The sequence below is a fragment of the Cicer arietinum genome, chromosome 7 (assembly GCF_000331145.2).
Source record: "Cicer arietinum cultivar CDC Frontier isolate Library 1 chromosome 7, Cicar.CDCFrontier_v2.0, whole genome shotgun sequence".
NCBI lineage: Eukaryota > Viridiplantae > Streptophyta > Magnoliopsida > Fabales > Fabaceae > Cicer > Cicer arietinum.
This window is the reverse complement of record NC_021166.2, coordinates 58,865,253-58,892,235: the sequence shown is the minus strand read 5'-3', so window position 1 is coordinate 58,892,235 and position 26,983 is coordinate 58,865,253. Positions and strand designations below refer to the sequence as shown.

Genomic DNA, 26,983 nt, shown 5'->3' with positions numbered 1-26,983 from the left:
TAAACTAATTCAATAGTGAATTGGCAATCCCCGGCAACGGCGCCAAAAACTTGATAGCGTTTCAGCAAGTGTACTGAATCGTTGCAAGTAATAATAAAACGGTAGTACCGAGTGTCGAACTCAAGGATTGCGTTTTACTATTGAATTATATTTGATTACTAGAATTGAACAAAAAGGTTCCCAAGTTGATTGAAATAATGTTTGAAATTAACAACAATAATAAAATTGATCTTTTATAATGAGAAAAATGTCAGGGATGAGTTTCACTTCGAATCCAACCTTGGTGTCTAATTTGATCCTAGTTATTGAATTCCTTTATTGAATTATTACCGAATTCTCTTTATTATTCTTGCCCTAATGTCTTAGTGACAGAACCTTTAATTCCAAAGTAACCCCTAATTCCTTAGTAGATTTAAGATTAGAATTAAGCATTACCGTATAGAAATTCTCTTGTAAATTATTGCTTTGCAACTAATTTAATTGGTTTCATGACCTGCACCTATGTCTAGACTACAAATTCATGAATTTCTCATCTCAAGCATTTGTAAAGTCCACTTCCGTTTCAAAATACAAATCGTAGAACATTTTAATGTTGATCAAGCAATAAAAAGCATTAAGCACAGAGATGAGAAAAATAATTCAATAAACTCATTCATATAACTAGAAATCAAATCATAAAAATAAGGGTTTCATCTTGTTACACTCATCCCTAACAAATAGGGTTTAGTTACTCATGGCAGAGATAAAAGAGATAGAGATTAGAGAAGAATTACAAGAAGGATTCATGAATGATTCTTGATAAAACTGCTCCAATGATGTTAGAAATGACCGTCTTTGAGTTTCTATTCTATGGCACAAGTCTCTCAACTTCCCAATAGTGAAAAAGATCCCTAAAACAGTACAAATCTGCGTTTTTATGGTTATTGGTGTGCATCGCGCGCCCCAGGTGCGCAGGGCGCGCTCCAGGCGTGCGTTGACAGAACTGAAACACGAGAAATGCGCTCCAGGCGCACAGCATCTACTATCTGATGTAGTTTGCATTTTTCTCATCTTTTACGTCTGAATTTGGTCCCGGTGTCTTCATGAAAGTTGTAGATATGGATCTTAGCTTTCATTAGCACTTGGAGTGACACTAATTGGACATCTAGAACTCCAGATATGGCTGAAAGACTCCACATATATCATGTTGATTTTTCACCAAAATTCAGCACTGCACTAAAACAAAACGCAATGTATAATTACGACAAATTCCTACTTAATCAACGAAATAAAAACAAAAAAAATTTTATTAACTCAAAGAACAAAAATCAACAAAATGTATCAAATAAATCCTTAATTTAACTGATGCTTGAGGATAAATAAGACAAAAACAGTGGGAAAATATGCATATGATGAAGAGTCATCAGTATCGATTACCTCCATACGAGCTTACTTGCATTGGTCCGCACACATCGGAATACACCACCTCAAGCTGATGTTTAGTCCTATGATCTGCATCTTTGCTGAAACTATTCTTGTGTTTCTTCCCTTGTATACACTCTTCACATATCTCAGCTGGAATATTGATATTAGGCAGTCCAGTCACCATCTCATACTTTTACAACGCGTTGAGATCTCGAAAATTCAGATGTCCAAGACGGTAGTGCCACAACCATTCATCACGACTTGCCGTTGTGGCTAAGCACCTATGCTCCATGATTTCCAACTCAATCTTGAAAGTCCTATTGGTAGCCATAGGAGCCTTAAGGATCAAAACACCGTTTTGGTCCATAACGCGCAAAACCTTGTTTTCCATCCGAATCATGTAATTCCTCTCAAGTAATTAGCCAATACTCAAGAGATTACACTTGATTCCTGGAATGTACAACACATCTTTGATCAAGGAATGACCACCATCCCTTCTCATGATCAAAACATCACCGACACCGTCGGCCGCTAATGTCGTGTCATCCGCGAATTTCACTCTACTTCGCGTGGCTTGATTGATCTTCACGAACCAATCCTTTCTTCCCGTCATATGTGTCGAACAACCTGAGTCCAAGTACCACTCATTTATCCATTGGGCTCCATCTCGAACTGTTACCATTGCGCTTTTCTCCGAATGCGTTATTGCAGATTTTTCTACACTGCAATAGTTGTTGTCCAGCAACTTCCTCTTGTCACAGTTGCTGTCCAGCACCTCTTTGATGCCATAGTTCTCTTCTGTGATCATTACAAGAACCGTGTTATCATAATCCACGTCTTGCCTAGCAACCTTAGCCTCATCCGCGTGATTCTCCCTTGGTTTCGCTCTACACTATCTTGCGAAATGCCCAAGCTTTTGACAATTGTAACACTTCTTGGTACTTTTGTCGAACGACCTGTAGTTGTCTTGACCACCACCTTTGGAACTGCCCTCACCTTTCCTTGAATTTTGTGACTCTTTTCCATCAAAATTCTGGAAATTCTTCTTTCCTCTAGAAGGCCATTTCCCTTTCGATTTCTTATTCTTCTCGTTGAAACGGGCTTGCAAAGCAACTTCCGCTTTGGCTTTAGCGTTTCCTCTTTCGTCCATCCTTTGTTCATGAGCTTCCAATGAACTTTGAAGTTCATCTTTCTTCATCGTCTTGAGATTCTTCGATTCCTCAATCGCCACCACAATATTATTGAATCTTGGTGTTAAAGAACACAATACCTTCGACACAAAATTCTGTTCGGAAACGACTTCACCATCGTCTTGAGATCCTTCGATTCCTCAATCGCCACCACAATATTATCGAATCTTGGTGTTAAAGAACGCAATACCTTCGACACAAAATTCTGTTCGGAAACGGCTTCACCACACGACTTCATTTGATTCCCCAAGCGTGTCACACGCGTCACGTAATCGTTAATCGTTTCCTTGTCTTCCATTTGAAGTAACTCAAACTGCCGCTTATGAGTTTGTAACCTCACCACCTTCGCCTTATCCGCACCAGCATAAGTTTTCTCAAGAATACCCCAAGCTGTCTTCGACGAGTCGCAATCGCCAACTTTTTCGAAGTTGTCACTATCGACGCAAGAATGGATCAAGAAAAGGGCCTTGTAGTCTTTCTTCTTATCTTCCTTGAATTTCGCTTCTTGAGCTGCTGTAGCCTCTTTATCAAGAGTAGTAATGTCATCGGTAATCATATCAAGAACATCTTGATATCCAAACAAAACTTTCATTTGTTTGTGCCATTTGTCATAATTCTTCGAATCAAGAATCGGAAGGTTGGTAGGGATTGACGCAAGAATGGATCAAGAAAAGGGCCTTGTAGTCTTTCTTCTTATCTTCCTTGAATTTCGCTTCTTGAGCTGCTGTAGCCTCTTTATCAAGAGTAGTAATGTCATCGGTAATCATATCAAGAACATCTTGATATCCAAACAAAACTTTCATTTGTTTGTGCCATTTGTCATAATTCTTCGAATCAAGAATCGGAAGGTTGGTAGGGATTTTGTCATTGGAAACGGACATGATTGCAGCGGAAATTTGGATCTGAACCTTGCTCTTGATGCCAGATGTTGGAACACTATCAAGAATTTGAGGGTGAATCAATGGTGAAAATTGATAATTGAAAATTGTGGTGTTTTAGAAAATGATGGAGAAAAGAGAGAGATTATGGAAGAGAGTTATTTTCTGATTTTTCATTAGTATATCAAAATGGCATTAGTCTCTAAAACATTACACACAAAGTTATTTATATAGTTACAATGTGGAACCACTTAACTTGGCCCAAAATTAACATTTGAATTATTTATAACTTCCAATAAATTCATCTTGTAAAATAAAAAATTAATATTAAATTCATTTATACACAAATAATACTTTAGTAAAACACAGAATATACCTACACTACTAACTTTTTTTAATATAAGTAAAATATTCTGCAAGTGATATTTATAAAAAAGGACTAATGAAAGTATATGAAAGGCCACCCCATACAAAATCAACAATGGTTTCTTTTCTCATTTAATAATTTGAAAAACATTTAAATTGTATTTAGATTAACTGATCCAAATCAATAAAATATAAATTTAAATTAATCAATTCAAACGTGTTTTTATAAAAGAAACCACATGAATTATTTGCAAATAAATACACACTAAATCTAGTATTACTCATTCCTAAGAGACATATTACTAAAGTTTCAAATATAAATAAAAATAGTCAACTAAAGCTGATATATTTGATTAGACTAGGAAAAAAAATTGAATTATTTAATTTAAAATTTGATCAAATTTTATTTGTATAAACTATATTTAAGATTAGCTTTCTAATTAAATATGACAACAAAATTTGACCATTTCAATTCTTACAAAGATATATTGATTTTAACGGAGAAAATCCACCATGTTGATCAAGGGTGTGGGTTTAGAATCTCTCAAATAATCAAAGACAGAGAAACAGGGATATGTTGATAATATATATATCCACCCTCTGTCCAACATATAAATTAGCAACAATTTTGCAGGGAAATTAAATAAATGGATAACATTTTTTTAAAGGTAAATATATAAATACACATAAAATCTTAGTAGTTTAGGGATTGAGCTGGCTCTGATCGGCCAGATTAACTTATACGTACACATGAATTGTATGAACCATAATAAAACAACTTAAAATGACATAAAACAAAAATAAAAGTGTTCCCGTTAAAATACGAGTTGACTTTACCAACTTAACTCTTAGATTTTAAATTAAAAAAAATTAATTTCATGAATAAATAAAAATATAACGACTAAAACTTTAATTAAATTAAATTTTTCACTATTTTTGTTTCTAAATATAAGATCTTTTGTTCATTTATTGTCTCCAGATTTTCTTCAAATTTTTTACCGTATTAATTAATTTTTTTTCACCAACATACTAATAATTATGTTATATTTTTTTATAATAATTTTTAATAAATTTTATGACAAATACATAAATTATTTCTCTTTTAAAAGATAAATTTATAAAACAATCATAATTATTAACAAATTTAATACTTCTTTCAACTTTCTTAATTTTTATATATATTTTGATCAATGAAATTTTATATATAAAAATGAAGATCATAATTAACAATATCTTCTATACTTTCTATAAATATAAATCACAATCTTGTTTTTATGTATTTGCAACTGCAAATGACCACAATGGTATGCCGTCACCAGTCACCACTTCTATATATATATATACATTTTAAGCAACTTCTATATATTTCTCTATATAATATTAACTTCAAACATTATAAAAAAAAACTTCAAACGAAAAACAATAATTATGCGACATGCTGCGGGAAGGGCACGGTCAAGGTCTTCTAAGTTTTACTTTTTGTTTGGAGTTTAGAAGTTTGAAGTGTACCATAAAAAAAGTCTGGAATGTGTGATTAGAAAACGTCAATTTTATATGTATATAAATGCCAAAAGTATATTGAATATAGCATTAAAAATCAATTGGGGGGTTGGAGGGAAGAATTGGACCAAGTACAGCTAAATTACAAACACTTCTGACCGATTCCACTCTTTATTGGTTTTTTATTTCTTTTATTTTATAAACCGACATACTATATCTAATTCTTCGAGGTTACTATAATATTTTATGAGCTTGATTGATGTTTGTTCATACGCCATACTAATAAATTAACAATTTAACTTTTCACCAAATAATTTTTAGATTGACTCTAGGTTTGGTATAATTATGTATATTATAAAAGTTTAAAATATTTTCTTTTTATATAAATATATGTATCAACTATAAAATTGTATATCAAAATATTTTCCTTTTATAAATATATGTATTAACTATAAAATTCTAGATCTGCCACTTTAACTAGCTTGCTTTAAATCCACCGGTATTTTAAAGCAAGAAACCCAAGAAATTTAGAAAAGTTAAGTAAATGTTGGTGTCTAAAAATCATATGAGCTTTCTATAAGGAGTATAAAAAACAAATTTAAAAAATGATTAAGTTGTAATCATTTTTATACTTAAGGTACCTATTGAAACAAAACTTAAATAATCGATCCGAAAAATTGATCAAACGACCACGAGCATAATTTACCTCTTTTTATTAGTCAACCAAGCAACATAAATTTCTAAATCTAATTAATCAATGAATTGTTGTGTATTTATCTCACATATATAGATAATTCAACATTCTATAAAAAAAAAAAAAATAATAATTCAACGTTTAATTTTGTTTTTCCCCCATAGATTCCATTTTTTCCACCGTAAATAACTTTATTTAAAACATAATATATATTAAATATAGACACATTTCTTAATTGAGATTTGAATCTTGTAAAAATCTAACTCATTTCACTAAATACAAATCTCGTAAAACAATTTGATAGCTCCTGTTAATTAAAAGGACTAACTAATTTACACAAATAAAAAGGTTGGTTAATTTAGTAATTACACACAATTTATCAACAAATACTCTTTTTTAAAATATTAACCTTATAATTATTGAGAGTACTAGTCATCATCCCGACTCCTCTCATGACATAGAAAATTATCCACTAGTTAATTTATGTTGGGACTTTGTCCCACCAATTTCCCCAATTCTCATTATAGAGTTAATAAAATAATTAAGAATATTTTAGTTAAAATAAATAAATAAATGTGAATAAAATATTGTAAAAAGGGACAAGTTTTTTGAAAAGGATATATTGTATATAGTTATGAACAATGGATCGTATGTGTATATAAGAAGTAGGAAGTTAGTATTTGAGTGATTATAGTCAACATCGAAAGCAAGACATGATTATAGTCAACATCGAAGCAAGACAGTAGAGTTTTGAATCTGCATTCTTTAGCCGTCCACCATTAAAAGTTTTCTCATCTTACCTTTAGCACCAAACAACAAAAAATAATGCCTTTTTCTTTCTTGTCCTTTTTCTCTCTATTGCATATTTCTTTCAATCTTTTATTCTCAATAAAATGAGATTTATAAATTCATGGTTTGAATGAGAGATAAATAAAATTTATTATTATTTTTTAATTAATTATTAAACTTAAATTTTCCAAATAATTCATAGTTTATTAATTGCTTGAATTTAACTATTTATTTTAAATTTCATTTATCTAAGTCAACGAATCATTGCAATATTGCATTGACTATATAATAATATAACTCGGTTTGAATGGGACCAATTTGAGTATTTTATTACATAAAATATTAACTAGCTAGATGGTTGGTGCAGGTAACAAACAACTTATTACAAATTCCCATTAGGGACGACTAACAATATGTTCATACCAGCTGTCTTCGATTTTGTTTGTTGTTTTTTTATTTTTTTTATCTGTTTTTATTTAATAATGACCCGGATATATTGGAAAGTTGTACGATAACTCGATAAGATTATAAATATTTAAATAAATATTTTATAAAAATTCATTTTATAAAATTCATTTTATTTAAATGTAATTAGTAAAATTGAATTGAACAATAAATTTAACTATAAAAATTATGTTTAAATTTAAAAACTACAAATTATAATTTTAACTTAAATCAATTTTAAAGGTAAAATAATCTCATTGAATATTAAAATAATACATTTAAAAATAATAAGAACTTTTTTAAAAGTTAAAAATAAATTATAAAAAGATAAAGTTATGAAGTTACAAAAATAAATGAATATTTTTGTAATTTATTTTAGTTTCTAAAAATATTATTGTTAGCTTTTGAATACATTATTTTGATATTTGATGAGGTGGATAAATATAAATTCACACATATTTTGTCATGTCTACATGTTAAGTATAAGGTGTTATTTAAAAATCTTACACATACTTTTTTTGGAGTAAAAAAATATAGGTTGAGACAAAAACAGTAAAAATTATAAAATTAAACATTCAATTTTTTTTTAAAAAGGGATTAATAATTTTTGTGAGTGTAGTTAAATAAAAGAATAAAAAATGCTTAATTATGTAATTAATATGACATAATTAAATTCCCAATGCTTAATTATGTAATTAATATGACATAATTAAATTCCCAATTTTCTTACCATCAGTTGGATTCATAGGTTTATTAGGTTAAAATCGTATACTTCCTCTAACCTTATTTATAAGTAAGAGTTGGTTATAAAAATTGATATATTTAATTTAAGATTTACATTAAATACATTTATTTTGACTTATAAATACATTCGGAGGAAATACATGTTATCTGAACTAAACATCTTTAGACTTGATTGGTTTTGTTTGAGACGTTTTTGAAGTAAAAATAGAGTGCAAAAACATTACATGATTAACCTGACATCCCAACTATATTGACTCCCTAAGTTAATTACTTATAATTTGCTCTCATCTATATTGACTCACTAAATTAATTACATATCATTTGCAGTACTCTAAAATAATATTAAAAATAAAATAAAATAAAATATAATGTGTTTATGTTTGGGAGACTATATTAAAATCCAAGAAAACAATCTTCAATAATATACAAAGTACTATTTCATTAAAAAATTTATAAAGAAAACTCATATGAATAAAACTATAACGAATTATGTTTCTATTGAAAAGATCATAAATATTAGAAGGAAAAGTATCACATCAATAAATATTAACAATGTAAAATATTATATTAGTAATTTTATTTGTACATTAATTTTATTATCTATAAATATAAGATATAATAAAATTCTATTAATCATCTCAAAATAATTAAATCATTTATTTTTGATCTACTAAAGAACAAAATTATTATTCCTAAAAGCTTAATTTGTCAAATATGAATTAAGTCCGATCCCTATAAATTTGCACTCAAATCTTACATATTATTTCAATAACAAATATGACTCCCATAAACTCGGTAGTGAAGTGGTAAGGATTGGATTGAGACTTTACATTCTATTCATATTACAAAAAATTCAAACCAAACACTTCGAGTTAAGGACAAATATTAATTATATAATTGATTAATAAAGGAACGGCTTCTAGAATTAGCAACATGATATTGATTGAGGGATATTCTACTTGTATTATATAATACGCTAATTCTTCCAGTTCTATAGTTCTAGAATGGAGGAAACATGTGCAAACCGTAGGTATATAAGGCTACCATCATGCGTGATGACTTTTAACCTTTGATGTGCTATGACTCAACATTTAAAATTTAATTTGAGCAAACTCATTTAAGTTATCATAATTAGGGATGGAAAAAAATCCCATACCTCTTATATTTGTGGATAAAATATACAATAGCTACGAGATAAATAATTTAATGGATATCTGCAAATAAAATAAATTGATATTTTAATTGTCAATTAATTAATGAATGTGAAGGTGGATATAGTGATATATGTATCTATATATATATATATATATATATATATATATATATATATATATATATATAAATATAATAAATTAATAAGATTGATATAGCATAATATTTTTTGTTTGTAGATGCATTTTTAAATTATGAAATATGAATACTTCTAAAATAATGAAGTTACCGTACTTGTGGTTATTCCGTTCTTCTTCGTTATTTTATTATTTTATTATGAGTGAAATTGATAATTATCTTTGTATTAATATAATATTGTATGAGTATATTTGTTGTTATAACCGATTATAATTTGTGATTTTTTAAATTTTTATTGAAATTTTGTATTGTGAATTGAATAATTTAACTCTCTAAGTTATATTATATAAAAAAATTCATATTTCTATGTGCATAATAGATTTGAAGTATTGAATAATATGTTGTGATAAAATTTTATAATATTTGTAATGTTCACGTATTTAAATTTAATTTCTTTTTTTGGGATACATTTTTTTTTTATAACTAGTAAATCCAACCCAACCTAACCTACTTTTAACTGAGTTAGGTTAGTTCAAATTTAAAGTAAAGAAAATACAAATTGATAATTCAATCCGACCCAAATAAAATTGATCGGTCCCGACATCATATTTGGCTAAAACTCACCAAAATATGGATAGTCGTACGAAGACCACTTTTATCTAGCAGGCAAGATAACATAATATTACTAAGTGTATCCATAGATACCTATTATCATCCTAGACATAATACTAGTAGAATAATGTACACAACTTCAATGACAATAAAATTGAAAATGAAAAATTTGCAAATGATCATAACCTCTAATGTAATAATATAAAATGTGATATATATCTGAACTTGAAACTTTAACATTCAAGTCATTGACTTAATCTTAAAATGTTAACTTTAAGAGTAGTATGGTTTTTTCTATACTTGTATTGAATATGAATGTAATAAGACACGTTTTTGTTTTCTCTCATTAAAAAGAATAGATATTCATTTAGATAGGTATAACACTTCAAAAAGAACACAAGTTCAATGACAATAACATTGATAATGAAAAATTTGCAAATAATTTCAAGACCTCTAATTTAATAATATAAAATAATAAATATTTAATTATAATTTTAGTCTATCTATTTTTATTGATTTAAAAAATTAGTTTCCTTATTTAATACGAGAGAGAGAGAATAGTAGTAGTAGTTACATACTATTGATTATAAACTAACAATAGTTGTATTTGTCTTTGTAACTAACCCAATTGGTGAGTTATAAAAAACACAAAATGAGCATAAAAGCAGAATGTCATAAGTTCAACCAAAAAAACTAACATAATAATTAATTTTTAATATTTATTTATAAAAAAAATCATTAGACTTTTCAGTTCAATACAATATTTATATTATACACTCCAATATACTAATCAAAATAAAATAGAAATAGTAACACAAAATAAAATATAATATTAAATAACAAAATGGAATAATTATGTGTAAAAATTATTAATATGATTTTTGTGTGTACAACGGTAGGTCTTTTATAATCCTCTAGGATGGTCTTTTAAATAAAGCAAAAAAAAAAAGTAGAAGAATGTAGTTTAAATTAAGTAGTTAAATTCAAATAATTAATAAAATTTTAAATTGTTTATGAAAACTCAAGTTCAAAATATGTTTCAAAATATACTTGAAACAATCTTTTATAAGATTTTATTTGTAGAGGATGAAAAATATTTTTCAACAATTTTAAGGATTAATTGAATTGAATTATCATAATTAATAATAAATACCATTATTTTTATATAGAAAATTATAATATAAACTTCAAATCAATGAACACTTAGACCGTGTTTGGATAAATAATTGTGTATAAGTTATTTTTATAACACAGAAAAATAAAATCAAACCAATTTTATATAATTTATAAATTATTTTTTATAATTGATGAAAATTAATTGAAAACAACATATGAACATATAGGTTGTTCCGATAAACTCTGAAACAGATTTACAAAAATTTATATCAGTAAATAAACTTAAATTAATAAATCAATTTAAATAGGCTTTAAAATACTTAATTAAGCTGATTATTAAAAAAAAACTAATTAAACAATATCTAGCTATATTGATGGTTCTTTTTCTCTAAGATTGTGATTTGTGTTATAGATTTACGATGGTCATGGATGATTGTCCGTGACATTGCACGTGGTACTTGAAGTATCCGTAATTTATAAAGGAAGAACAAAATTTTCCTACGTATTTTAGCTTCTCATAATCTGAATTTAAATATATTTTAAAATATAAGCCGGTTGATCAGAATAAACGGCTGAGATCTAGTGTGGGTGCACGATTAGAATAGGTCGGCATTACGCTGCACTTCATTTGACTTTTTATTCTCCTTGTTTTTGTTTGTATTAATTAGTTAGGACTTAAGAAGGGTCTTTTCATTCTCTTTCTTTATTTTTGTCTTTTTAATGACATTTTTCTTTCTTTCTTTTGACAGAGTCTTTTCCAGATTTTCAGATGAATAATTCAAGCTTTTTTGGTTCTTCAGTTCTTGGCAGTATACTATACACACACAGATTAATTGACCAAATTCAAACATAACCTTTTTTATATTAAAAAAGAGAAAATTGAAAGTGTAACAAATATGATTCATTCATACAAGTTAACTGAATTTATGTTTATGTTCCGTTATTTAATTCGAAGAGGAATCGGTCCAAAAGAACTAGATATTTTCTATGCCAAAATATCAAGCATAAAAACCCCGTTAAAAGTCTTACATATTTTTTATATGACAAAGAAAAAATCTTTAAATTTTTTGAGTTCGGGTAAGCAGAATCTTTAAAACAGTTGTTAATGATTTAAAAATAAAAATTTGGTAATTTAAGAACAAGAATACACAACCTTTAATTATGTATGTTAATGGGATATAAACTTTAAAAATAATAATAATATTATTAGTGGAGCAGATTCGCATGCAAGTGTAGAGTGAATATTGTCACCTTTAACCCGTCGTAAAATTTTAATTTCGGAAAAAGTCCTCTTAGAGATGTCAACAAAATTCAACATGCAGGTACCGACACAAAACCGTCTTGATTTGGGAGAAAATTCGCTTTGATTGGATATAGGTGCAGATTTCCCTGAAATTAAAACTCGGCGGCATAAACATATTTAGGGGTGTTGATATTCACTCTGCACCCGTACCTGAATCCAGTTCGCTAATAATATTATTGACATTTTTAAATTTTAGATCTATGTATATATATATTCAATATATTTAATATTTTTTAAATATTAAATATTATAATCTTCTCTTTATAGAAAATATGATTTTAATATTTTTTTATTTTATTATTGTATAATAATAATAATTTTATTATATTAATTATAATTAATATGATTTTTAAATTTATTATTTTATATATATAAAATGGATGCGGGTGCATGCGGAGAAATCCAAACCCCACAAACGAATATGAATATCTAAATTTTACGTATAAAATGGGGGCGAAAGTGAATTTTTTATGACTAATCGGCTGCGTGGAAAAAATAAAATTTACCTCCACTCCGGTCTCTTGTTATATCTATCCACACTGAATAAAAATAAATTTTCTCCGTCCAAATCCAAATAACTTTAATTAGATAATTGCGGATTGTGTTGCTTTTAATACAATCCTCAAAGATTTAGTAAAAGAAAAACAATTGCTAGATAAAAAATAAATAAAAACAAACAAAATAATAATAATAATAAAATAAAATAAAACAAAGTATCCTAAGATTTAGCCTAATTTTTTTATTTTTAAGAACTATTCTTAATTCAATTAAGTCTGCGATAATGACGATGACGAATACCAGTCAAATACCAGTTACTTTGGCTATTATTTTTCCAATTTTTTTCTTGTAGCTCTGACAATTTTTGTATAGTTGGAAACTAATTTAACATTTTCTACTGCAAAGTTAAATATAAAACTATAATCTAACGAAGAGAATTCCGCATCCCGAATGAACTTCACATGTTAGAATTGTTAAGGATTGATTTGGTTGTAGTAAACCGATATTTTTTTTAATGAAAATATTAAAACAGTATCATATTAAGGCCACAAAATGAATGATTTGATATATATATATATATATATATATTATTTTTGATTTATTTATTTTATTATTTTACAAAAATAATTTTTTTCTTTTTAATACAATAGTCTCTTTTTTTTGCAGATTTTTTAAAATTTAAGTTTTAGATTTCTCAAATATCACACTTATTATTTTTGATCTAAAAGTGATACCGTAATATTTTAAATTATATGATATATTAACATGATAAAATACAAATGAATGTATATTTATGCACCTCATAGAATATTAAAATAATAAATTTATAAAATAACAAAAATATCAAAAAGGTTTTTAATAATTAAAAATAAATTACAAAAGGACAAAGTCAAGAAGTTACAAAAATATATAAACATCATTGTATTCTATTTTAGATTTTTTAAAATATATAAACATTGTTGTAATATATTATTTTTTTTAAATATTTTTGTTATTTTTTAAATATATTATTTTAATATTTAATGAGGTGGATTAATATAAATGAACTCATAGTTTTAACAAGTTAACATATTTAATATCATGTCGTTTAAAAATATGTTACATCATATTTTTAAATCTTAATTTACAAATATCGATATTGTTGAATTAAATATCAACCTTGCAATTGTGTAAGGAGATATTGTGTAATTTACACAATTAAGTTTTTTGTAGTATTTATCATCTCGTCTACGTATCAAAAATAAAATGTCACATTGTGATTTTGAGATAAAAAATCAAAGTTTCTTTTGAACCAGTGTATGTTATACTAATATTATTAGATTTATATTGAAGATGAAAATTGATCCTTAACCTTCTTATTATTCGCTCTTTAACTAATCCATTTCAACCATATATCTCTTTGAATAAAAATTTGAAGTTAAGGCTAAAGTTGTAACGAGTGTAAAATTTAAAAGACAAAAATTTAATTTAAAAAAAAAAAATTTCATGAACGTAATAATATATATATCAAAGTATCTAAATTTCTTACCACCACACAAATTTAGTGTGGTCTATTTGTTAGCTTAATTAATTCATACATGTATGTTTGAACAAAGCTTTTCATATTTTGAAAGAGCGTTCATATTTGAATGGACTTTTATGCTTGTATAGACTCAAGTTGCATTCAACACAAGCAACAGTTTATTATATCATCATTATTTATTATAAAATATAGGGGTTCTGCCAAATTATCCCATTGGAACATAAAATAACAATACGACAAATTCTTCCAGCACTCTACTTTGTCACAATCTTATATATATAGTAATATCCACACATAATATTAATCTTAACAGATATAGATAGATATCTCACAAAACCTTTCTTTAATACAAGTTGAGGCTTAGCTAAGGCCAGTACCTAGTACATAGTTCAAAAACTCTTTCATGAGTTCACAATAGGAACACAAAGAGAAGAAAGTAAAACAAGAGGGGGAGCTTTGGAGAAAACTGTAATTTCAAACCAATCTTCCCCTTCATTAATTTTTCCTTGTTCTGTTTTATGTTCTACTAGACCAAAAAAGTAACAATATATTCATGTGAGTATATACTTTTTCTTTCATCTTTATTTTTGTTCTTAATTTGTTTGGTTGATTAGAAATATGAAAGAAAGAAAAAAAAGACAACCCTTTTGTTTGTTTTGTTGATATTTTCTTCCTAATAACTTGATTTTTTCAATTCAAATTTATTTTCAGAAGGAAAAGCAAAAATGGATAGTAATTTAAGCAGAAGTATAAGTAGGAGTTTGAGTAGGTCAAGTTGGAAAATGGAAGAAGTGTTTGCAAGTGGTAGGTATTCTAGGAGGACTTCACAAGTTGATGAAGATGAAGAGGCTCTAAAATGGGCTGCAATTGAGAAACTACCAACATATGATAGGTTAAGAACAAGTATCATGCAAACTTTTACTGAGGGTGATCAACCACAACATGGAAACAGGATGCAACATAAGGAAGTTGATGTTAGGAAGCTTGATATGAATGAAAGACAACAAATCATTGACCAAATTTTTAAGGTTGCTGAAGAAGATAATGAAAAGTACCTTAAGAAATTCAGAAACAGAACTGACAAGTGAGTTTCAGAATTTTGATTTGTTACTTTTGACCGCAATCAATTACCGTATCTATATCGTCTGACCAAGATCGAATGATCTAGATTTTATGTTCGGGATTTTAATTATTGTTAAATCTAAAATTTGAGTATGAAATCTCGATCGTTCGATCTTTATTCGATGGTCCAAATGTGTCCGACTGGCTGCGGCCTATCTTGAACATGAGTTTCATTTATATTTTTCTTTCTACATGGTTGTTCTTTGGACATTGCCATCAAGTGATCTAGGTTGTTGAATAAAGATCTCACGATTCATATATAACTTTGGTGATTCAAAAACTTAAAACTTCTGTCCTTTTGATCTTTATCAATGATTAAGATTATTCAGACCGCGTCAAATCTATTTATCAATGAACATGTGATAAATAAATTTTTTAGCCTCAATTTTTAAAATCTATAAAATTAATCCCTCTAGATGCCCTTGCTTTCTTCCATAATTCAAGTTTGGAATAATTTAAGTTTGTAGGAATTAAAATTTGAAGTGCAAAAATGGATTTGAAATTATGCAAGAAATTATTATTTGAAATACTATTTTTAAGAGTATTATTTCATTTTTTTTATAAATCATTGTTCAAAAGTTTATCCTTACTGATTCTAAATTACTTTGGCTTTCTATAATTTTTGCCCCACATTATTGTTTATAATTTGACTCTATCATCATTTTCTAAAGACAAAACAGAAATAACTATTTCACGTTAATATTGAGAAAATTGTAATAAGGGGGGACCATACTTAACATGGGCCTTGAACAACCTATATGAATATTATTGAAGATGCTATTTCAACTAAATTAGCAAGAATGTTAAAATCTATACTTTTCTAGTGAAGTGTCAAATTTTATACTTAACTTTGCTAAACAGAATAGACAATGAATTTAAAGCATATAAATTTTTTTCATACTTTAAACCTAATATTTGAATGGATGAAATTACCTGAATTTAATGCTATTAAGTGATTCAATTCAATTTCTAGGAATAATGTTCCATACAAAAATATCTAAACATTTTTTCTTTTTCTTTTAAAAGATGTGAAAAATATTGTTCAAAATATGACCACTAATAATTATCCAATATATTGATTTTTCTTCTTCTTCTTCCAATTACAGGGTTGGAATCAGACTTCCAACAGTAGAAGTGAGGTTTAAGAATTTGACTGTTGAGGCTGATTCATATGTTGGTAGCAGAGCTTTGCCAACATTACCAAATGTTGCATTAAACATTATTGAATCAGCTATTGGTATGTTTGGTCTTAGTACAGTTAAGAGAACAAAGCTCACAATTCTTAAAAATGCTTCTGGCATTGTTAAACCATCAAGGTAATTAATATGATCAAGGCCTTAATATGTAGTTTTATTAAATTATGGTGGTGCATTATAGTTGAGACAAATTTAATGTGATACCAAACATATACATATATGTAGTGTTTGATTTTATTATATAGTTTTATTTTATTTTATAATAACCTCTAAGGTTATTATATACAGGATGGCCCTTTTGTTAGGTCCTCCTTCTTCAGGAAAAACAACCCTTTTGTTAGCATTGGCTGGAAAGTTGGACTCTGAATTGAGGGTATAGTCCAACACATCAATTTAATTAAATACAAATATGTCCTTTATATAGATTATATTATTTTCTAATGAAACTTAAGGAATAACAATGATGAGTGTATGATTATGATGAAATAGGTAACAGGAGATATTACTTACAATGGACATAAATTAAATGAGTTTGTTCCAAGAAAAACTTCAGCATATATTAGCCAAAATGATGTTCATGTTGGAGAAATGACTGTTAAAGAAACTTTGGATTTCTCAGCAAGATGCCAAGGAGTTGGAACTAGATATGGTACTAATTTAAAACAATCTCTTTTTTAATTTTATTTTTCTTCTTCTGTATATCTAATTTATTACTAATTTTATTTTGATTTTAAATAATGTGACTAAAGATCTATTAAGTGAGCTTGCTAGAAGGGAAAAAGAAGCTGGCATATTTCCAGAGGCAGAACTTGACCTTTTCATGAAGGTATTTTCATTAATTTTTAAAGTTGTTATTATTCTTATTATATAATTCTTCAATAAAGGAGTAATTAATTACCCAAAATTCTAAATTCTTGTTATGCATTGTAGGCTACTGCAGTGAAAGGAACAGAAAGCAGTCTCATTACTGACTATACTCTAAAAGTAAGTTATTTTTCCACCAACATTTTTGTTTCACATTAAAATGATAGAAATAAGAAAAATACTATATATGACTTTTTCATATAAATTAACCTTAATTTTAAACTACTCCCACCAACCAAGCTTTATATTCTTCTTATCAAGACTTAGTCTCTAAGAGAAAAGTTTTTTTCATAAAATTTCAACTAACCTACCCTATATTGTGACTCAATTCAAATATTATGGTTAAAGTAGGTCCCAATTGGAGCATCAATTGTCGTATATGGATTTACATTAAACCACCATTATACTAATAATTAATTAGTTCATTTACAAGTAACATATTATTGCTAACCACTATGCTTAACGGTTTGATTATGTTGTAATAAATCACAATTAATTATTTGTTGATGATGTATGAAACAGATATTGGGGCTTGATATTTGTAAGGACACAATAGTAGGAGATGAGATGCATAGAGGTGTATCTGGAGGACAAAAAAAGCGTGTGACCACAGGTTAGAAGGATTGAAAAGTCAAAATAATTTTTTCAATGTTATTTGACTCCAAATTATATAGAACATCTCTATTATAGTCACATTCAATTCATCAATTAAAGAAAAATATATATAATATAGTCATATTTTTTAAATCCAACACTTGCCTTGAAATTAATTGATAAATATTGGAACGTGGCTGCAAGTTGTAGATAGACAAGATAAAGGTAATCAATCATTTACTCAACCATAATATATGTTTACATTTTTCTAAAGATTTAGAAAAATCCGGCCACATGGACCCATATGCTTTTTATTGAGATTTGGATTTCATACTAACAAACAAAACTCTAAACTCATTGATTTTAAATTAAAAATATAGGTTCCTGTTTTACCTACCACCTTGGTTCCTTGAAGAAAACTAATAAAGGAGTCACATTTTTTTATTTGTTTTTAGAAAAATATTTTGCTTTAAGTAATGATTTTAAATAACAATGAAAAGAAAATATAGAGAAATTTTAAATTAATTTTTAATCACATTTAATCGTGTAGAGTTTTTTAAAATGTTTCAAAAATAAAATTATATTCCTTTAACAAATAATGATAGTAGTTTTTTGCTAGAGTAATAAAATAATTATGATTTTGATTAAACAGGTGAAATGATAGTGGGTCCAACAAAAACATTGTTTATGGATGAAATATCAACGGGTCTTGATAGCTCAACAACATTTCAAATAGTGAAATGTTTGCAGCAGATTGTGCACCTAACTGAAGGAACAATCTTAATGTCACTTCTTCAACCAGCTCCTGAAACATTCAATCTCTTTGATGACATTATTCTTATATCAGAGGGTCAAATTGTGTACCAAGGTCCACGTGACCACATTGTTGAATTCTTTGAATCATGTGGCTTCCGTTGCCCTGATAGAAAGGGAACCGCTGATTTCTTGCAAGAGGTATCATCATCATAACGACCACTTTATTAATTATGTACCCTCACACACCTTATTAAACACCACATAACTTATGCTTTTTTTTTTTAATTTGGGTTCATGGGCCCATAATATTGTTTAGGTATCGTCTTGTGGCATTTACCAACTTTTAAACTCATTTGTGTAACTTTTTTTATAGAAAATATTTTGTCAAAAAAAATAAAAAGACAAAATCAACTTTGAAATTGAGTAAAAATGTATTTTTTTCATATTTATATTTTATATGAAATTGAAGCTATTTTTTTATTGTTATAATAATTAAAATTATTTTATTTAAAAAAAAAAACAAGTCACTATTTTTTTAAAGTTAAGCGGCTACACAATGAAACTTCTCATTGTAATAAAATATTTTACTTGTGTTTAATTTTCATTTAAAGAGTAAATAGATACCCAACTTTTAAAAACGTTTTTTTATAAAAAAAAAAAAAAAGAGAGAGAGAAACAAATGAGTTATAAATATCATTAAAAAAAAAAAAGAAAGAATTGTACTTGCATAATTTAAAATTATGATATTTGTCCTCACAACTTTTGCATGAAGGCGCTCCCTATCAAACATGACACAACACATTGCTAATTTTAAATTTTATGATAACGTTGTATATTGTAACTTATTCACACTGTTGTCGGGTCACATTCTTAGTTTTATACGGGTTGAAAATTTAAATTTTCTTAAAAATTCTAAGATTATTACATGTTCGAATCTTGTGTTTAAAATTCTGTATGAGATGGAATCAACATAGACAAATTACATAAATTTATTGAGATGAGATAAAAAAAATAGAGACATATTTTTCTTTTATTGATAAAAAAAATTATAAATATCACCTTAATTAACTTTATTTCTTGATAATATAAAACATTCTTTTATTGATAGTCACATAAAAACTACTTAATATGATATTTCATAAATTTGTTGTTACAATTTCAGGATCCAAAATAGTATTTTACTCTAAAAAAACGAAGAGAAACTGAAAATGATAATTATCATTTGTAAACTTTGAACAGGTTACCTCAAGAAAGGACCAAGAACAATATTGGGCAGACAAAAACAAACCATACAGATATGTAACCGTAACAGAGTTTGCAAACAAGTTCAAACGATTCCATGTTGGAATTCGTCTTGAACAAGAATTATCTGTTCCATTTGACAAGTCAAGTGCACACAAAGCAGCTCTTGTTTACAGCAAAAACTCAGTTCCAACAAAAGATATTCTCAAAGCATGTTGGGACAAAGAATGGTTACTTATCAAAAGAAACTCTTTTGTCTACATATTCAAGACAGTTCAAATTTGCATCATTGCTATCATATCAGCAACTCTTTTCTTGAGGACTGAAATGAGTAGAGATAATGAAGATGGTGCTTCACTTTACATTGGTGCAATTTTGTTTGCTATGATTATGAATATGTTCAATGGTTTTGCTGAACTTGCACTTACTATTGGAAGGCTTCCTGTTTTTTATAAACAAAGAGATCATCTTTTCCATCCTGCTTGGACTTACACACTCCCTAATTTCCTTTTGAGGATACCCATTTCTATGTTTGAGTCTCTTGCTTGGATGGTTGTTACTTATTACACCATAGGATTTGCTCCTGAAGCCAGCAGGTATCTTCGTTTATTTTGTTAACATATTTTTTATTTTTTATAGAAGACTCTTAGAATAATTGAGATTCCATGATCATGATTACTAAGTGATGTTCTAATTGTTTAGTGATTCTTCCAACGTATAGGTTTTTTAAGCAATTGTTGTTGGTGTTCCTTATCCAACAAATGGCAGCTGGGATGTTTAGATTCATTGCTGGAGTATGTAGAACAATGATTATTGCCAACACTGGTGGAGCTCTCATGCTTCTTGTTGTTTTTCTACTTGGAGGTTTCCTTGTTCCAAAACGTGAGTGATAAATAATCTAAACCTCTTTTAAGTAAAACCATTTCAAAAGAGCTTTTAAAGTTACATTATTGAATAATAAAATTCAATTTAGTCTCTAAAATATCACCTTCTCTCCAAGTTAGTCACTGAACTAAATAAAAATTCAATTTAGTCACTAAGTTGATTGTTTGTTCTTACATTTGTTGTTTAAAGAATATGCTCACAATGGATGTTTTATTGGTTACAGGTGAAATTCCTAACTGGTGGGTGTGGGCAAATTGGGTTTCACCATTGACATATGCTTTCAATGCCTTATCTGTGAATGAAATGTTAGCTCCAAGGTGGATGCATCCAGGGGTAATTAAATAGCATAAACTTTTAATTAATAAAAGAAATGAATCATTTTCTTATGAGTTAGTTTTTGACTTTAACTTGTCTTCCATTGCAGTCTTCTTCAGACAAAACTACCACATTAGGTTTGGCTGTGTTAAGGAACTTTGATGTTTTTGATAAAAGTTCATGGTATTGGATAGGTGCTGCAGCTCTTGTTGGATTCACAGTTTTATTCAATGTTCTCTTCACTCTTTCACTTATGTACCTAAATCGTAAGATTTCACATTCTGATCAATCTTTCAATTGAGTTATTACCTCTATCGAAGACGTGTCTCAGTGTCAGACACCGATTATATTCAATTAATTTATTTTCTCAAATTATTACTAGTATTGATGTGTCTGTGCCAGTAACCGTGTTTCACAAGTTATTACTTCTTTAAATTTATGTCTTAATAAAACTTTTTCTTTTTCTTGTTTTGTGCATTATAGCTCTTGGAAAGAAGCAAGCAATTATATCTGAAGAAGATGCAACGGAATTGGAGGCTGAAGGAGATGTAAACGAACCAAGACTTGTGAGGCCGCCTTCCACCCGAGATTCAATGCTTCGATCACTATCTACAGCTGATGGAAATAATTCAAGTAAGTGTCTCAAAACATAAAATTGATCTTTATTAGTGTTATCAATTGCAGTTTGTTGAAAAAAAATTCTGTTGCACTACAGTGTTATAACGCTACTGTAACAGTTATTTGACAATACTATCTACTAAATGATGTATCTTAGAAAAATAACAATTTGTTAAAATTCCACTATACTATATCCAGTATTTGAAAACAATGCTTCTTGTTAATGTATTATTGTTTTGAGGATTGTTGATCATGCTTGTGTTGTGCATGAATCACTTTAGGAGAAGTAGCCATGCAAAGAATGAGTAGCCAAACTAATCCCAATGGATTAAGAAATGCTGATTCAAACGCTGGAGGTGCCCCAAGAAGAGGAATGATTCTACCTTTTCAACCACTTGCAATGTCCTTTGACAGTGTTAATTACTTTGTGGACATGCCTGCAGTAAGGATCACATCAATTATTTTTTCAGGAAAACTTTATAATTTTCATTGTCGACATTCTAACTTTGATAAAATATTTGACAGGAAATGAAAGAACAAGGAGTTACAGAAAGTAGGTTACAATTGCTTAGGGATGTAACCAGTTCCTTTAGGCCTGGAGTTCTTACAGCGCTAATGGGAGTTAGCGGCGCCGGGAAGACAACTTTAATGGATGTTTTAGCTGGAAGAAAGACCGGCGGATACATTGAAGGAGATGTTAGAATCTCTGGATACCCTAAGAACCAAGAAACCTTTGCAAGAGTATCTGGTTACTGTGAACAAACTGATATTCATTCGCCTCAAGTAACTATCAGAGAATCTTTGATTTACTCGGCTTTCCTTCGGTTACCTAAAGAAGTTACTGATCATGAGAAGACAGTAAGTGTTCCTAACTATACCTTTCAATTCTTCTCTTAAAAAATGTGCATATACATAGAAGGGTGAAATAAAACTTGTTCGTTTAATTGATATTTTTCAGCAATTTGTGGACCAAGTTATGGATTTGGTTGAGCTGCAAAGTCTCAGGGATGCTATTGTGGGGCTGCCAGGAGTTACAGGGTTGTCAACTGAACAAAGAAAGCGATTGACGATCGCAGTTGAGCTTGTTGCTAATCCTTCAATTATATTCATGGATGAACCAACTTCAGGCCTAGATGCAAGAGCAGCAGCTATTGTTATGAGAGCTGTAAGAAACACTGTGGATACTGGAAGAACAGTTGTGTGCACAATTCATCAGCCTAGCATTGATATCTTTGAAGCCTTTGATGAGGTATACTATTACTAACCAATCTATATAGTAAACCATATTCATTTGATTCTCTTTGTATCTCCCATTCCCGTTGGTAGCCTGAGTTTGAGCCCTTGCTGAAACAATTTTTGGCTAGACTATACTTATAACCTCTTGGTCGAACTCGAGTTATCAGACCCCTTTCCCCTAGGAACTAAAAGTTTAAGACCAAAAAATTCTTTTTGGTACTTAAATAAATTAATATTTCCTTTTGTGCCAGCTCTTGTTGATGAAAAGAGGAGGGCAATTGATCTACGCAGGACCTTTAGGCCGGAATTCACACAAGATCGTCGAATACTTTGAGGTATTACAACTGATTGATTATATATTTTTTATCATGTGCTTTTAACATGTGGTTTAAGTTCAAGTTTAACATCAAGTTTCATGTTTACTCTTTTGTCACAGTCAATTCAAGGGGTTCCAAAAATCAAGGACATGTACAATCCTGCAACATGGATGCTAGAGGTTAGCTCCATAGCAGCTGAAGTCCGGCTCGGAATGGACTTTGCTGAATACTACAAGTCATCAGCTTTGTTCCAGTAAGTAACGGCAAAGTTGCTCCTACTGGCTACTGTCCTTTAAGTTATTTAATTGTATCGAATTAGTCATTTATGTTTCTTTTCTTAAATTGGTCATTTAACTTTCATAACAGTTAGAATACATATATTTGAAATATATTTGCATATTTGAGTTGGTTTAACCTTAAAACATTTGCTTATTGATTAGGAGAAACAAAGCTCTTGTGAAGGAGTTAAGTACACCCCCGCCGGGAACTAATGATTTGTTTTTCGCCACTAAGTACTCACAATCAACATGGGGACAATTCAAATCTTGTCTTTGGAAACAGTGGTTGACATATTGGAGGAGTCCAGATTACAATCTAGTCAGATTTGTTTTCACATTGGCTTGTTCCCTCATGTTAGGATCAGTATTTTGGAAAGTTGGCAAAAACAGGTGAGAAAACTGATTCATGCAATGAAATCTAACTTTAGTACTCTTCAAACATTAGTGCTGAATTTTAGCTAATTTATTTCTTATTATCTTTGTTTAGGGGGAACTCAACCGACCTATCGCTTGTTATAGGAGCAATGTATGCTGCAATTATTTTTGTTGGAGTTAACAATTGTCAAACAGTTCAACCAATTGTAGCCATTGAAAGAACAGTGTTCTATAGAGAAAGGGCTGCTGGAATGTATGCTCCTTTGCCTTATGCCTTAGCACAGGTTAGAGGATGATTATTATATATATATACATTTTGTGGTGCATATGACTTGTTTTGATTAACAATACCTTATGTTATGCCACTCAATAATGCATTTTCAATTGCAGGTTTTCATAGAACTACCATTTGTGCTTTTTCAAACAACATATTACTCACTCATAGTGTATTCTATGGTGAGCTTTGAATGGAAAGTGGAAAAGTTCTTTTGGTTCTTCTTTGTCAGCTACTTCTCCTTCTTGTACTTCACATTCTATGGAATGATGACTGTTTCCATCACACCAAATCATCAAGTTGCATCAATCTTTGCAGCAGCCTTCTATGGAATCTTTAACCTCTTCTCTGGTTTCTTCATTCCAAAACCAGTGAGTACCATTCTAGTTTGGTTATTTCATATATTACTACACATTATCATAAGAATATATTATCCTTATAAAATATTTATAGAAAAAAATATATTTTTAATCCCTATAAAATCATGATGAAACCGTATGTTTTTAGTCTGGACAGAGACTAAAAACACACAGTTTTTGTATGTTATAAGGATAGAAAATGAACAAAATTTAAAGGACTATTGTTTAGCGGTTTTTTATTTTATGAGGACCAACAAGATATTAAATCATAATATAATCTTTTACTAACATTATTTTTAACCAATTTTGGCATTTTCAGAAAATTCCTGGATGGTGGATTTGGTATTATTGGATCTGTCCAGTAGCATGGACAGTGTATGGATTAATTGTTTCACAATATAGAGACATAGATGATCCAATTCATGTGGTTGGATCCACTGCAAACTTCACTGTCAAAGGATATATTGAACACCATTATGGGTTCAAACCTGATTTCATGGGTCCAGTTGCAGGAGTTTTGGTTGCTTTCACTTGTTTCTTTGCCTTTATATTTTCCTTCTGCATCAAGGCACTGAACTTCCAATCAAGATAAATAAACTACTTAGCTAGCTACATTGTTTGAAAAATATGAAGTTATGTTGCTGCAAAATTGTTACATTACAGTCCATGTGATGTGAACTTGTGTATGTATATAACTTAGGCTGTAATGAGTTCTAGTGATTTATATATGCAACATATTTTATATTATAGATGACTACTATAATTTTGTTAGCAGAGGGTTGTGTTGTGTTATTAAGTGTAAATCTTGTTAATCATGCTACTGTTAGTTTGGTTTTCAACTTAGAAGAAATTTGGTGTTGCATTTCATCAGTATTTGTATAAATGATTATTGTCATACATAAACAAAAACTTATTCTTTTGGCTTAATATTATTGTATGTTTAAATGTGATTAATGATGAATCATTAAATCTGATCATGGTAAAGGGTCATTATTACTTATCAAGTGGTGCAACTTGTTCTATATATAGAGCACCAACTTGTTCCAAGCATTGAGTTTTGATAAATAAAGAAATCTGAGCAAATTTTCATTTTATTCATTATAATTGTATCCCAAAAGTTCATGAAATGACAAATTAGTTATTGAAATTGAAAATCCTTAATCAATTTAGTCTATTTGTCCATCAATTGTCATGATTATGAATTGCAAAATAAAGATCAATGAAAGTCCTCCTAAATAAAATTTTTAAATTATGCTCCAACTTATCATGTCATAACTCCTAAACAATGTGTCAATTCAACTCAACATTTCCTTCATTTAAAAAAGAAGTTCACTTATTATTTTATGGCTGATAAATTCATGGACTAAGTCTATCTTTAAAAACATTAATTTTCGAGATGTCATCGCAAATAATACTAAACACATGATTTAATTATTGAAATTGATATTCAATTTCAAAATAGTTGTATTTTATAAGAAAAGAATTATAATTTAGATTAAATAAATCAACTTAAATAGTATTTTGGAGATAAACTTATTAGTAAGAAATATTTGACTTTATAGAGTGTGGTGTCGTGAATCATAGTGTTGTGACTTGTACATAGAGTATTGTCTTTTTCACATATTTTACATTACAAAGAATGAAGTCAATCGGGAGATTCTGCAGCTGTCATCATGAGGTTGTCTCCCGGAGTGAGGGAGAACAAAAACTTGTCCTTATTTTCGAACTTCTCTCTCTCTCTAATCTGAATCTTGTCGTGTATCATCTTGTGATGTACTCCCATATAACAAGACAAGAGTTCTAAAGCAGCATCTTCCATATAGTACTATGATTTAGGGGGAACTCTCAAGGACGAATATAAAATGCAACTTAATTTTCTTTATAAAGAACTCTTGCTCAAATATTTTGAATAAAATCAAATTATATTTTTCCTGTATCATTTTATTTTACAAGGTTCTTGTGTATTAAATTTGTATACTAAATAGGAGTCATATCTAATCGACTAAATTTTCACTTTCACATCATATTAAGTTTAGGTTTGAATTTTCGTTGAGAGACGCAGTTATATTAAGTTTGGACGCAACTCAAAAATTGATTACCTCCTGGAATAATATATTAGAAAATTCCTTTTAATCCTTCTTTAATAAATTGTATAAAAAATGTATTATTTAATCTCTCTTTTTTATAAAATATATTTACTTT

At 28.6% G+C, this 26,983-nt stretch overlaps 2 protein-coding genes across 2 annotated transcripts; one reads left to right on the top strand and one right to left on the bottom strand.

Moving 5' to 3' along the window:
- Positions 1–2,658: 2,658 nt before the first annotated feature.
- On the bottom strand, positions 2,659–3,186 carry LOC140918870 (uncharacterized). The gene has a single exon (XM_073363675.1). The coding sequence runs from the start codon at positions 3,184–3,186 to the stop codon at positions 2,659–2,661; it is 528 nt and encodes a 175-aa protein (XP_073219776.1).
- An 11,466-nt stretch (positions 3,187–14,652) lies between these two features.
- On the top strand, positions 14,653–25,708 carry LOC101515061 (ABC transporter G family member 36-like). Its single transcript, XM_004510251.4, has 23 exons — positions 14,653–14,905; positions 15,062–15,434; positions 16,579–16,788; positions 16,957–17,041; positions 17,158–17,317; positions 17,418–17,494; positions 17,599–17,652; positions 18,055–18,145; positions 18,779–19,080; positions 20,122–20,720; positions 20,846–21,006; positions 21,233–21,342; positions 21,434–21,590; positions 21,808–21,957; positions 22,224–22,384; positions 22,468–22,800; positions 22,901–23,191; positions 23,430–23,513; positions 23,615–23,748; positions 23,936–24,163; positions 24,261–24,432; positions 24,539–24,793; positions 25,101–25,708. The coding sequence occupies exons 2-23, from the start codon at positions 15,076–15,078 to the stop codon at positions 25,371–25,373; spliced, it is 4,446 nt and encodes a 1,481-aa protein (XP_004510308.1). The 5' UTR covers positions 14,653–14,905; positions 15,062–15,075; the 3' UTR covers positions 25,374–25,708.
- The last annotated feature ends 1,275 nt before the right edge of the window (positions 25,709–26,983 follow it).